The sequence below is a fragment of the Pristis pectinata genome, chromosome 23 (assembly GCF_009764475.1).
Source record: "Pristis pectinata isolate sPriPec2 chromosome 23, sPriPec2.1.pri, whole genome shotgun sequence".
NCBI classification, from domain to species: domain Eukaryota; kingdom Metazoa; phylum Chordata; class Chondrichthyes; order Rhinopristiformes; family Pristidae; genus Pristis; species Pristis pectinata.
The window spans coordinates 12,671,132-12,684,985 of record NC_067427.1 but is presented as its reverse complement, the minus strand read 5'-3'; the positions used below and the strand labels follow the sequence as shown (position 1 = coordinate 12,684,985).

The 13,854-nt window shown below is 44.4% G+C and overlaps 1 protein-coding gene across 1 annotated transcript in view; it reads right to left on the bottom strand.

Moving 5' to 3' along the window:
• The window catches only part of LOC127582286 (hemicentin-1-like), a 260,770-nt gene that overhangs the window by 39,757 nt on the left and 207,159 nt on the right, over positions 1 to 13,854 (bottom strand). Inside the window, 7 exon segments of the mRNA XM_052037463.1 lie at positions 630 to 820; positions 1,722 to 1,856; positions 3,225 to 3,438; positions 5,508 to 5,698; positions 9,695 to 9,964; positions 11,240 to 11,368; positions 12,837 to 12,974. Coding sequence (XP_051893423.1) covers positions 630 to 820; positions 1,722 to 1,856; positions 3,225 to 3,438; positions 5,508 to 5,698; positions 9,695 to 9,964; positions 11,240 to 11,368; positions 12,837 to 12,974 — 1,268 coding nt within the window.

The following is a 13,854-nucleotide window of genomic DNA, read 5'->3' as shown; positions in this document are numbered from 1 at the left end:
CCAGATGTCAGCTGTGTGCCCAAGGTGGCCATCCCAATGCTTCTGCTCCTCACTTGCATAGTCTGAGCTTACGCAGAGCATGCTTACCAAACAGAGGAGTATGGGAATAAGCCTTCACTATTGGTATTCAGCTGACACAGGGCTACTTGCCTCACGCTTGGACTAGCCGATCTCGTTTTGAGCAAGTTGTTTGGGAAATGTCTGGAATAGAACCAGACTCCAACAGGCATGATTCAACCTGTTTGCTCTTCAACAAAGTCAAAAATGTAACTATCGAGAGCAGTGAACACAGAGTACCTTTATCAGAGAGCAATTACTTAGTGGAAGTCATTCTGTGATCTATTCTCCTTCAGATGACTTAGTTGGAATGTCCTGGTGCAGCCTTGCCTCTTGGCTCAGCCACAGGGCTGGAAAGGTAGGAGGAAGCGAGATGTCTGCAGCCCCAGGAGGAGGAGTAGATGGAGAGCACAACATGGCACAGTAACAAGAGCAGGAGAACACGGAGAAATGGAGTGCTTCAGGAGAAAATAGAGGAAGAAAGAAGAGAGAAAAGAATAAGAAAGGATAATGAGGAGGAGAGAGACTTTAAAGCTTGCTTTGTTAATTGATGGGTCTGAAACGTAACTCACCACTGTCCTGTAGATTGCCAGGGAACCATTGTTCATTTGTCGAATACGATTACTGATGGTCAATGGGCTGCCATTTTTATTCCAGTTGATTGATGGCACTGGATGTCCGCGGGCATCACAGTTCAATATGACATTCCCTCCCAGAGGTTCCATCTGGTACGCACGGACCTCTCCCCAGAGAACTGGTGCCTCTGCAAAATGGAACAGAATAGCAGCTTTTACAGGAAGGCTTTCAAAGCGTTTCCTTTTTGGGTCACGGTCCCTCACCGATGAAAGATCATTGGCCTGAAACCTGCTGAGGAACTCCTCATTTTCTGTTTTGTTTTCCAGGAACACAGTACTTAGTTTTTATAATGTAGTTGAAGCTTATCCTTGCATTTCTTTTTTAATTTATTTTTGAGTACAGGTATTGCTGGTAGCACCAGCTTTTAATGCCCATCCCCAATTGCCCCTGAACTGCATATCTAGCTGGGCCATTTCAGTGAGCAGTTAAAAGTAAAGCCACACAAATATGGGTTGGGAGATGTGTAGGCAAGATTGAATAACAGATTTCCACCTTCGAGGGGCAGGGTGTGCTACTGCTATAGTCTGGTACTTGTAATGTCACCTTTTTATTCCAGATTATTTAATTAATTGGATTTAAATTTCCCGGCTGGTGAGACTTAAGTTCCTATCTCCACGGTACCTCTGCAGCATAAAACATTGCAAGTTGAGTTAATTAAATAGTCTTGCCGCTTCAACGGCACATTTCTTGGTACTGGAGAAGACCGATCACCCTGATGTTAGACAAAGGGAGGTTCTAGTTTTGCATTAATCAGCTACAATCAATCAGCTCCCAGATTCTGCCTATGGTCACATTGTTTCTGTTCAGTTATCCATAAACTGCTGTTATGTTCAGGTTTATTTAAACCAGAGTCTATTGTGCCCATTAGTAATTCAATCAACATCCTGCATCATTTATCAAGAGCCATTATCCTTATTCCCATATCTTGAACACAAACATTATCCTCAAACTGTGTTACAGTTAATCCCAAGGTTAATAGAAAGTCATTATCGTTGCTAAAAATCAAAAGTAGCAAATGATAGTCTTACCTTTCACATAGACAAATCCGATCGCTCTGATCACTCCCACAACATTTTCTGCTGTGCACACATAAGTCCCAGAATCTTTTTTAGAAACCCTTTCTATCATCATTTCACTCAGGCCTTCGGTCTGTGAAGCTCTCACTAAATGACAAGAGAGAGTGAGGCAGGATAAGTGCTCTGGCTAACGGCAGCTGAATACATATCCTTATCTTTTCCTAAAGTATATGATACTGTATCTCTGGGGTGGGGAGGGTGGGGAATGGCGTTTACTGATACCTTCCCTATGGGAAGTGCCTCCCCTACACTCTGGACCCATTTCCGTTTCCACATCACGCCACACAGATTACAGTGCACTGATTTTCAGGATCTCAGCTATCATGCACAGGTTTGAATCTACACACCATTCAGTACCCAGCCAATTGCTTAAGAATAATGGAGGGCCTGCATTTACCTCAAAGAGGACGGAGCAGAGGGTGGTACAGAGTATTGGTCATACCCCACCTGTTTTGTCCATTACACCTTAGGAAGGATACATTGGCTTCGGATGGGTTCCAATGTAGATCCATCAGAAGACTTTGCCAAGGAATTCATCACAGGTTAGGAGCAAAAACCATGTCATGGAGTAGCAAGCACATTGTACTTAACTCTTGAAATTCAGATCCAGTGAACTCAATCAGACCAAAACAATGTACTTTTCCTGTCCTCTGCCTGGGATGAATTTCCAGGCACTTGGTTCCTATGAGGATAAAATTATGAAGACAAACATAGCTTGTGTTCACTTGAGCACAGAAGATTGAGGAGAGAACTGAATGATATACTTTAAATAGGAATAACATTCAATGGAGTGGATATAGAGAAACGATTTAACTATTTCTTCTGATGGGAGAAATCAAGACTAAAGGGATGTAATCTTAACATGGGACGGGCTGTTCAGGAGGGGAATCAGGAAGTATTTTTTCCACAGAAAGGGGCAGTGGAAATCTGGATTTCTCTTTCCAAAAAGCTGTGATGCTGGGCAGCCACCACTGAAATTTTTTGCTTGGTAAGTCTATTAAAAGATTATAAAACCAAGGCGTACCGTTGGAGTGGAGGGAGAAATCAGCCTGCAGGTAAGCAAACAGCAGAGAACCTCTAAAGGTTGAATGGCCTGCCCCATCACACTACTGTTCCTATCCCTATGGGGGTGTGATTTGCCTGCATGGATCATGGACGGGGGTGTAGAAGTATCAATCTGGATTCTGCCCCCGGTTCGCTGCCCCGGATGTGCCTGGGTACTCAGAGTGGAGGATAGAATAAGCAACAATTCCATGGTCAGACAGTTTGCCAACGCTCTCAATGTAGGCTCTCATATGAAGAAGAGTCACTTGGGTGAAGGAGGCAAGGGTAACGTTGGTGTCAGTGAGGCAGTCAGACAGTAGATTACAAATATGTTATGAAATATTGCATTTCCATGAAGACAACACCCTTGTTCAACAGGTGTTAGAATGCCACAGCTCTTCCCCTACATACCTGCAATGGGCTTGTTATTGAAGGTCCAGCTGATGGAGGGAGTTGGGAACCCCTTTGCCGCACATGTCAATAGCAGCCTTTCACCTTTATGGAGGGACACGTCAGCAGGGAGCTCCGTGAACGCTGGTTGAATATTTACAGACAGGTGAATGCGATGACTGTCTTTGCCTACGGGGTTGACTGCTGTACAAGTATAGACACCTGCGTCTTCTGGCTGGAAAACAAAGAAAAGAATTCAGGTTAACAATTTCAGCTCCCTCTCTGTGGTTACAGGATTTCTCCAAGAAAACTGAAGAAATGGAAATTTCTGAATGAGAAATAGGGATTGTTGGGGGGAGAGAGGCTTCACTCTGCAGCTCTCCCTGGACAGGTGACATTTCATCCTGGCAATAATTGGCTGACAATATGATTGTACAAGAAGTGCATTGAAATAAAAATCATCACCATTCACAACCTTGGAACATTTCAAAGCAACTTGCAGCTTATGCATGCAGTCACTGTGGAAAATTAGAACATGGCAGCCAAATTGTGCAGAGCAAGCTCCCACAAATAGCAACAAGCAGATAACCAAATTGAGTAACGTTGGCCTGGATATTCCTGGATAATGTTAGCTCCCCTGCTTTTCTTCAAAATAGTCCTGTGGGATCTTTAACATGAGAGTGCAGACAGGGACTTCTCATCTGAAAGAAAGCACCTTTGACAGGGGAACACTCCCTTGGTATTGCACTGAAGGGGTCAGGCTAGATATGTGTGTGTTCAGGTCTCATGGATGAGACATGAACTCACAACCTTTTTGACTGAGAGGTGAGATTCTCACCAATGAAGCTTCAGAGGATATTAATGAATTGAAACTGGTGGTCAGTATGCAGTCAGGTTTTGACATAAAAGGTGCTCGTACATTAGGACATCTTTCACAGTGTAGGTAAGATGTAAACTGGAAGAGTGGATCCATTGCTACTGGCAAGCCCAATGGCTTTAGGATGGTGGACTCTGTTACCTTTGGTGCACAAATACTTGGTCTTTCCCGTGGCATCGAAGTGACGCTGAATGGAAAATGGGTGGGATGGTTGGGGAGGAGCAGAGAGGGAGTTGGTTTCTCAGGCAAGACAGGCAAGGAATTCAGGAAAAGCAGCAACTGACGACTGTTCCTGTCAACTTCAACACTGTGACTGCTAATGGTAACAGTATGGTACAAGGAGGCAGAGTGAGGGGAGCAGGGAGGGAGTTAGGCATGGTCCATTGGATAAATTCCTCACCAGGTGTCTTGCTGACTTAAGAAAAGATCTCAGCACATTCCAAAGTTCATAAGCAAATTGAGTACTTATGAAATGGAGACACGGTAGCAGTCAATTTGTGCATAAAAGCTCCACAAACTACAAGATAAACCTTTAAACAAAAAAAAACAGTTTGACCTCAACTAGGTTATTGTGTTCAATTCTAGTTGCCTTAGTTTAGGAAGGATGTGAACGCATTAAAAAAGATTTACAAGAATTGGCTGAGTAACTACAGTTACAAGGACAGATGAGAGAGGCTGGGACTGCTTTCTTTAGAGAAGGCTGAGGCGAGGTTTGATAGAGGTATATCAAATGCTGAGGGGTCTGGACAGAGCAGAAAAAGGGAAGCTGTTTCCGTTGGTGGAGGGGTCGAGGACTTGAGATCACAGGCAAAACTAAAAGGGAAGAAAAGTAATAGTACGAAAAGCTTTTTCTTCTTGCACAGCAATGTGGTTGAGATCTGGAATGCACAACTGCAGATGTGGTGGAGGCAGGTTCCATTGCAGCCTTCCAGAGGGAATTAAATATTTACAAAAAACATTTATTAAAAATTTTTAAAAATTTACAAAGCCACAGAGAAGGCCGAGGGGTGGATCTAGTGAGTTGTTCTGGGAGAGATAATGCAGATATGATGGGCTGAATGGCCTCTTCCTGTTCTGCAGCCATTCTATAATTCCATAATGACTACATAATCCGTTGTAGTGATGATTGAGGGATTGAGCCTACCCGGGATATCTCCCCGGAATAGTGTTGTGGGATTGTTTGTGTCAGTTTGTTCACAGGTGCGTACACAACAGGTGAGACCACATTCTGGATTAATACTCACTACAGCTATATACCGTGGTGAATACATTTGTCAGATAAGGGTGCCCATGAAACAGCAGTGCAGTCTCAACACCTTCAGGAGACATTGGAGATTCTAATCGAAACATGCCTGATAGGACAATGAGTGTTAGGTTACGGCAATTTTACTGACACAGGTACAGCCTGGTGTTGTGACGTGACATACCGTTGTATTTTCTACTATCAATTCCCCGGACTGCAACACGGTGAATTTTCCTGGGACATCAGGCACGGCAGCACCATCCTTCTCCCAATACACCATGGGTGCAGGTGATCCCTGGGCAGCACAGGGCAAGAGGACCCGTGAATCCTCCAGCACTGAAAACTCTGACTGGCCAATTAAAATCGATGGTGGAACTGTGTCAAAAGAAAACACAATGAAATGGAGTCTGATGAACACCACATGATCTGGTGTGTACCTTCCCTCCCACAGACACTGCCTGACCTCCTCAGTATTTCCAGCATCCTCTTTGATTTCAGATCGCTAGAGGCTGCAGTGTTCCATACCTCACTATTCCAGCATTTTAATTTTTTCTCTGTCTGCTCTGATCTCATTCATCTTTCTATTTACATCTCCGCCTGAGAACTCATTTCTAACTAACAAGTCTTCACCACTGCCTTTCATTGACACCATTGTTTTCTCACCCGATCAGAGACATTCCCTTTGTTTCTCCGTCCCTCCTCTTTCTCCACAACTTCAAAAAATCTATTTTCCTAACATTGCCTGGAGCTGATTAAAGGGACCTCAACTTGAGGGGAAACAATATCCTGGCTGGGAAGTTGACTAGTGCTGCTCGGGAGGGTTTAACCTAGTTTGGCAGGGGGGTAGGAACCAGAGCACCAGGTCAGAAACGGAGGGATTGAGAGGAAGGTAGATGTCAGGGCCAGTAAACACAGGCAGGAGCAAATAGACACAATGTGACGTACAGTTTGAAGTGTGAGTATTATGGGGAAGGGTGATGAATTAGAGCATGGATCAGTACATGGAACTATGATGTTGTGGCCATAATAGAGCCTTGGTTGATCGAGGGACAGGAATGGGTGCTTAATGTTCCAGGGTTTCGATGTTTTAGAAAAGATAGAGAGGGAGGTAAAGGGGGGGTGGGGGGGACAATATCATGGCTGCACTCAGAGGGGACATAATGGAGGGCTCGTCCACTGAGTCTATGTGGGTAGAACTCAAAAATAAGGAAGGTGCAATCACTCTGATGGGATTATACTACAGGCCCCCCAATAGCCACCGGGACATTGGGGAACAGATATGCAGGCAGATTAGGGAAAGGTGTAAAACTAATAGGGTCGTTGTTGTGGGGGACTTCGACTTCCCCAATATAAGCTTTGACCTCCTTAGTTTAAGAGGTTTAGATGGGGTAGAATTTGTTAGGTGCATCCAGGAGGGTTTCTTAAATCAATATGTAGATAGTCCAACGCGAGGAGGGGCCGTACTGGACCTGGTGTTGGGTAACGAGCCTGGCCAGGTGACTGGCCTTTCAGTGGGAGAACAGTTTGGGAAAAGTGACCACAACTCCTTAAGTTTTAAGATAGCTGTGGATAAGGACAAGTATGGACCTTGCGGGAGAGTATTAAATTGGAGCAGGGCAAATTACAGGAGCATTAGGCAGGAACTAGGGAGAGTTAATTGGGAACGGCTGTTTCTGGGCAAGTCTACATCTGACATGTGGAGGGCATTTAAAGACCAACTGCACAGAGTACAGGACAGGTATGTTCCAGTAAGAAGGAAGGACAAGGATGGCAAGGTAAGGGAACCTTGGATGTTGAGAGAGGTGGTGAATTTAGTCAAGAAGAAAAAGGAAAAGTACGTAAAGCTTAGGAAGCTCGGATCAAACACTTGAGGATTATAAAGAAGCCAGAAAGGAACTCAAGAAGGGAATTAGGAAAGACAGGAGGGTCAATGAAAAGTCCTTGGCAAGTAGGATTAAAGAGAATCCCAAGACATTCTATACGTACATCAATAGCAAGAGGATAACTAGGGAGAGAGAAGGACAACACAAGAATAAAGGAGGGAACATGTGCTTGTAAGTGGAGGATGTGGGTGAGGTCCTTAATGAGTACTTTGCATCAGTATTTACCAAGGAGAAGGACGTGGAGGACAGGGAGATCAGTGTGAAGCACACTAATACACTCGGGCATTTTGAGATAAAGGAGGTAGTGTTGGGTCTCCTAAAGAGCATTAAGGTGGATAAGTCCCCAGGGCCTGATGGGATATACCCCAGGTTATTGAGAGAGGCAAGAGATGAGATTGCTGGTGTCTTGACCAATATCTTCGTATCCTCTCTAGCCACAGGCAAGGTCCCAGAGGACTGGTGAGTAGCTAATGTTGTTCCAATATTCAAGAAGGGAAACAGGGATAATCTTGGTAACTATAGACCACTGAGTCACACGTCAATGGTAGGGAAGTTACTGGAGAGGATTCTTAGGGATAGGATTTATGAGCATTTGGAAAACCATACCCTAATTAGGGACACTCAGCATGGCGTTGTGCAGGGCAAGTCGTGCCTTACTAACTTGATTGAGTTTTTTGACGAGGTGACGAGGGTGATTGATGAAGGTAGAGCTGTGGATGTTGTCTACGTGGATTTTAGTAAGGTGTTTGACAAGGTCCCTCATGGGAGGCTCACCCAGAAGATTAAGATGCATGGGATCCACGGTGAATTGGCCGTTTGGATTCAGAACTGGATTGCCCATAGAAGACAGAGGGTAGTGGTCGATGGGACTTATTCTGGCTGGAGGTCTGTGACTAATGGTGTTCCTCAGGGATCCATAGTGGGACCTCTGCTGTTTATGATATATATAAATGACCTGGATGAAAACGTAGATGGGTGGGTTAGTAAGTTGGCAGATGATACGAAGATTGGTGGTGTTGTGGATAGCGTAGAAGACTGTCACAGGATACAGCGGGATATAGATCAGTTGCAGATATGGGCGGAGAAATGGCAGATGGAGTCCAACCTGGCCAAATGTGAAGTGTTGCACCTTGGGAGATCAAATGTCAAGAGAGAGGACACTGTTAATAGCAAGACCCTCAACAGTGTTGACGAGCAGAGGGATCTTGGGGTCCAAGTTGATAGCTTCCTGAAAGTGGCTACACAGGTTGATAGGGTGGTAAAGAAGGCATATGGCATGCTTGCCTTCATTAGTTAAGGCATTGAGTTCAAGAGTCAGGAAGTTATGCTGCAGCTTTATAAAACTTTAGTTAGGCCGCATCTGGGGTATTGCATTCAGTTCTGGTCGCCCCATTGTAGGAAGGATGTCGAGGCTTTGGAGAGGGTGCAGAAGAGGTTTACCAGGATGCTACCTGGATTAGAGGACATGTGCTAATGAGGATAGGTTGGACAAACTTGGGTTGTTCTCTCTGGGGTGGTGGAGGCTGAGGGGAGATCTGATATAGGTTTATAAGATTACGAGAGGCATAGATAGAGTAGACAGCCAGTATCTTTTCCCCAGGGTTGAAATGTCTAATACCAGAGGGCATGTACTTAATAGGGGGTAAGTTCAAAGGAGATGTGCACGGCAAGTTTTTTATACAGAGAGTGGTGGGTGCCAGGAATGTGCTGCCTGGGGTGGTGGTGAAGGCAAATATGATAGCGGCGTTCAAGAAGCTCTTAGACAGGCATATGAATGTGAGGGAGATGGTAGGATATGGACATTGTGTAGGCAGACGGGATTAATTTAGTTGGGTATTTTATTACTAATGTAATTGGTTCAGCACAACATTGTGGGCCGAAGGGCCTGTTCCTGTCCTGTTCTATGTTTTATGTTTGTTTATCTCTTCACAGATACTGCACGGCCTTCTGAATAGTTCCATTATTTCCCATTTTTACTCTACATCCATAGTGCAACTTTCTTTTCCTTGGTATGTCCCAAAGAATTTCATATCCATTTCACTACTTCTGAAATATAGTACGCAAACACACAACGTGACATAAGCAAAGCAAGATCCCACAACAGCAACAGATATTGACCCGTTGCTGTGTTGGTCAACGGTTAAAGAGTGAGTGTTGGATGTAACTTCAGTAGGACTCCCTGCTCTTTTTCAAATGCTGTTAAAAGATCCACCAGAATCCTTTTGCATCCACCAGAACTGGGAGACAGAGCTTCCTCAGACAATGTAGGATACCTCCTGGGTAGCAGAAGTTGGGGGTGTGGTTGGGTTTAGGAAGGGGGGTCAAATAAGGATGCAAGACTCCCAATAACAACAAGCACAACATTCTCTGACATTCACCCCGTAACATTAAGGATGCATGCATGCCAACCAAAAGCTGGGAAATTTAAATTCCTTCTAACACCCCTGATCCAAATTCTTCCAAGGCATGATTGACGATGTCCTCTCACCCTGCACCACCAGAGTCCTGTCCACACTGACCACCCCAGCTTTGTTCCGGGCAACGCATGTGTACCATCCCGCATCAGCCAGCTGGACCTGTGGAATGTGCAGGGATCCATTAGCAAACGTCTGCAAGTGAGTGTGGTCAATGACGGGACGGCCATCCTTTACCCAGGTTATCTTTGGTTTAGGCTGGCCTGCTGCCTCACAGGATAACATGGCAGAGTGGTGAATGGTGGCTTTATATTCTCTGCTGTCGGCTTTGATCACCGGGGGCACTGAATTAAAGAGAGAAAATGATATTTTCAATCAATCATGACACAATTTGCAAATTTATTTAAACACCAAATCAAATACCAGTTGACTCCCCACCATCCTTGCGTCTAATGCCTAACCCCATGCTCTCTGGGTTGAGAGATCAGTACGTATCTGCTGAGAAGCCACTGGAGTGGGAGTTCAATTTGTCTGATCCCTGGTTCTCTGGAGAGAGGCAATGGGGAGATTCAGGTTAGGTGAGATCTTGGTTCGGGGCTGGGGGTGGTGAGGAGGGAAAACAGAGAGATTAGGAACAGGTGTAGAAAATTTGGTCCTTTGAGCTTGCTCCACCATTCATGGCTATCATTCAATTTCAGTTCCTTGTTCCTGCTTTCTCCCAATAGTCTTTGATCTCTCTCTAGCCATTAGTACTATCTCTAACTCTTTCTCGAATACGTTTAGTAATTTGGCTTCAATGAAGAAATTTCTCTTCATCTCAGTCCTAAATGATGTATCCTGAAACCTTAGGTTGTGACCCCAGTTCTGGACTTTCCCATTTTCAGGAACATCCTTCCTGCATCCAGTTTGCCCAGACCTCTCAGGAATTATTGAGGTCCCCTCTCGTTCTTCTGAACCCTAACCAATATATGCCCAAGGATCCCAATCTCTCTTAAGATGTCAATCGTGCCGTCCCAGGAAGCAGTCTGGTGAACCTTCCCTGCGCTCCCTCCACGGTAAGGATATCTTTCCTCAGATGAGGAGTCCAAAACTGCACATGAGGATGATCAGATGGATGCATGGTTGTTAGATGGTTGGTCAGTGTTCAAGTTTGGTCCCTTGGTGGAGTACTTGGAAACCAAACACTATGAAAACCTTTCAAAATATTTATAGAGTATTTTCTACATCCAAATCAACAGGCTAACATGTAGACGCAAGAGATTCTGCAGACGCTTGAATCTGGAGTGATGCACACAAAATGCTGGAGGAACTCAGCAAGTCAGGCACCAACTGTGGAGGGTCTGCCCTCTTCCTTTCCAGTCCTGATGAAGGGTCTTGACCTGAAACGTCGACTGTTTATTTCCCTCCGCTGATGCTGCCTGACCTGCTGAGTTCCTCCAGCATTTTGTGTTTGACTAACATGTAGCTTCATATTCCTCTCAAAAAATGGAGCACCCACAAGAAGAATACAGAATCCTTGCAATCAGTGAAGTGTTTTATTACTGCAATGTTGACAATAACCCAGAAACAATAAACCTAAGTATTTAGTGCCCTTTATTGTGCTCTCTTATAGCCAATACCTTGCACCACCAGCTTGGTTTTACCCAGAGCTGTGCCAGCTACATTCTGGGCAATGCACATGTAATTCCCAGAATCCTCTTCTGTTGCTCTCACGATCTCCAACGCTCCATTAGCCAACAAGAAATGACCTGAAATAGAAAGGACATTGACCATTTAATCATTACGCAGTGTAACACCCGGAAGAGCCTGGATATAATGGCGTTCAATGCCTGCTACCCCTCCCCGTGATAACACAATATTCCTGGCGTGAATGTCCAATTGCAGGGACCCTGTTGCAATTTAAAATGTTGCAGTTGAGAATGATTCAAAGGTACATTGTTCTGGTGGAAGCAGAGGTGCACTGTCAGAGCTGATCTAAATCAAGGTGACAACTTTATTCCTGTGCCAAAACTTGGCATTCTGCACTCCTCCCCATGATCACATTCACATATTCACTGGACTGAGACTTGGCAGTGACAATGAAGAAAATGGATAGTTCTTGTGACAAGAACCTTCAAAAGGGGAGCCATCATAAAGTCTCTCGGTATTGCACGTTGCCTTCAGATTTTCAGTATACACATTCAACTGAGTGGCATTCTGCAGAACAGAACTGTCCTATTGCCAATGTCCAGGCCAGACATAGTACAACTAAATAGAGTGTGAGCACAGAAATTCATATTTGCAGTGTGGGAGGGATACATGAGCATCTTTGCTGTTACGAGGCAAATGTGTACATGCACATCCAAAACCTCACGTCATTGATGATAACTTTGCTTCTCCTCCCACCTCCCACCCCAACTCCCTTGTGAACACCCCTGACTCAATGCTGGTAAAGATACATGGTGAAGCTTCCATCACTCTGCCCCAGAATTTTACTCAAACTCCTCCTCCTACCCCAGTATGGTGTAGAAAATTTTCAGTTTCTACACCAGACTTTCTCTGTTGAATCTTGAATGAAATCATCAACTTCATGTAATTGTGCATTTCAGAAGGTGGGTTGTGTTCCCCTCAGATTCTTGAAGTAGTGTCCTTAATCTTGCAGGCTGACAATTTCCTGTTTAGTCAGGAGTGGATGCAACCTAGGCTGCATTGGTGTAAGTACAATTGCACTATCCTCTGCCTCTCTGTAACAGCTGGGGTCAGGAAACCATTCAGAGTGACAGCTAGCTGGTCTCTGTAAGCATTTCTGTGCTAGTCTGGCTTGGGCTGATGAGTAAAGTTCAGCTGCAATGTGGGTAACCCATTTGCAGTAACTCTGCTCCACACATCGAGAAAGAAAAAACAAAAGTTGTACCCTAAGAATTACAGAAAATTTATGACACAGGAGACTGTCATTTGGCCCATTATGTCTGTGTCAGTCTAGTGTGTGCTACCTATCCCAATCACACCTTCTAGACTGACAGCTCATGGCTTTTCAAGTGCACATCCAAGTACTCTTTAAAAGTGATAAAGGTTTCTGCCCCTCCTATCCAAAGCCCTTGCACGCTCTGGGTGAAAGAAATCATCTCCTCTCTAATGTGCCTCCCAAAGTCTGTAACCCCTGGTTTTGACCCTTCTACTCGAGGTAATAGGTACTTCCCTTCTGGCTGATGTCTCAGGTGTGGACTGGCACCTTACCTGTGCTTGAGATGGTGACGCCATCTTTCTGCCACGTAATGCTGGGTCTTGGCATACCCGTGGACTCACAGGGAAGTATGATACCATTGTTCACTACAATTTCAAAGGTGGCAGGTAGAGGTTTGATAACGGGTGGTTCTGCAAGGGTAGGAGATGAAAGAAATTCCTGTGTTAAGTTTGTTTAGGAAGAAAAGAAGCAATTTATTTATATCAGGCGTTTCACAATCTCAGGACATCCTTTTTAAGTGTAATCAATGTTGTAATGTAAGAAATGTGACACTCAGTTTTGCAGAACAAGACCTTATGAACAATAATATGATAATAATGTCTATTTTAAGGCATTGTTTTGGGAAAATGTACAAGCAAGTACACTTAGATAAGCTTTCCTGCTCTTCAAATAATGCCACAGACTTCCATTTAAAGACTCAACCAAAAGACAGCTCCTCTAACAGTGTAGCATTCCCTCAGTAAGGCAACAGGGTGTCAGCGTGAATTGCTTGCTCAGGTCTCTGGTTTAGGACTTGAAGCCACAACCCTTCGAGTCAGGAGTGAGAGTGCTGCTCGTTAGGTTTAGTAACGCAATCCCAATGGAAAACAAGATGGGATAGCAGAACAAAACTTGCCAGGAGGCAACAGCCCTGTTTTGGCCTCACTCCTCTGTTACTGCTGCCAAGTAACAGATACTGGACTTATGTATCAAGAGCATCCTTTAAACATAATTTCAAGAAGTGCAGAAGATGTTCAGTGTTTTAGTGCTAACAGTCAAAAAGAGAGTTCTCCTTGTGCTGCTGCTTGCATAAGCCAAATAAACAGAAGGAGAGCTATAATTAGAGCATCCATTATTAAAGTCAGTAACTCTCAATTAAACAGCGGTGTCAGGTACAACAATGCATCAAAGTCATAACAAATGATACAAGCAGTTCTTAAAGGTATAGTTACATTTTTATTCAACATCAGCATGGAGTGCAGAAATGTGGGAATGTGGATGGACACAAGGAAAAGATTTGTGTTGGTTATG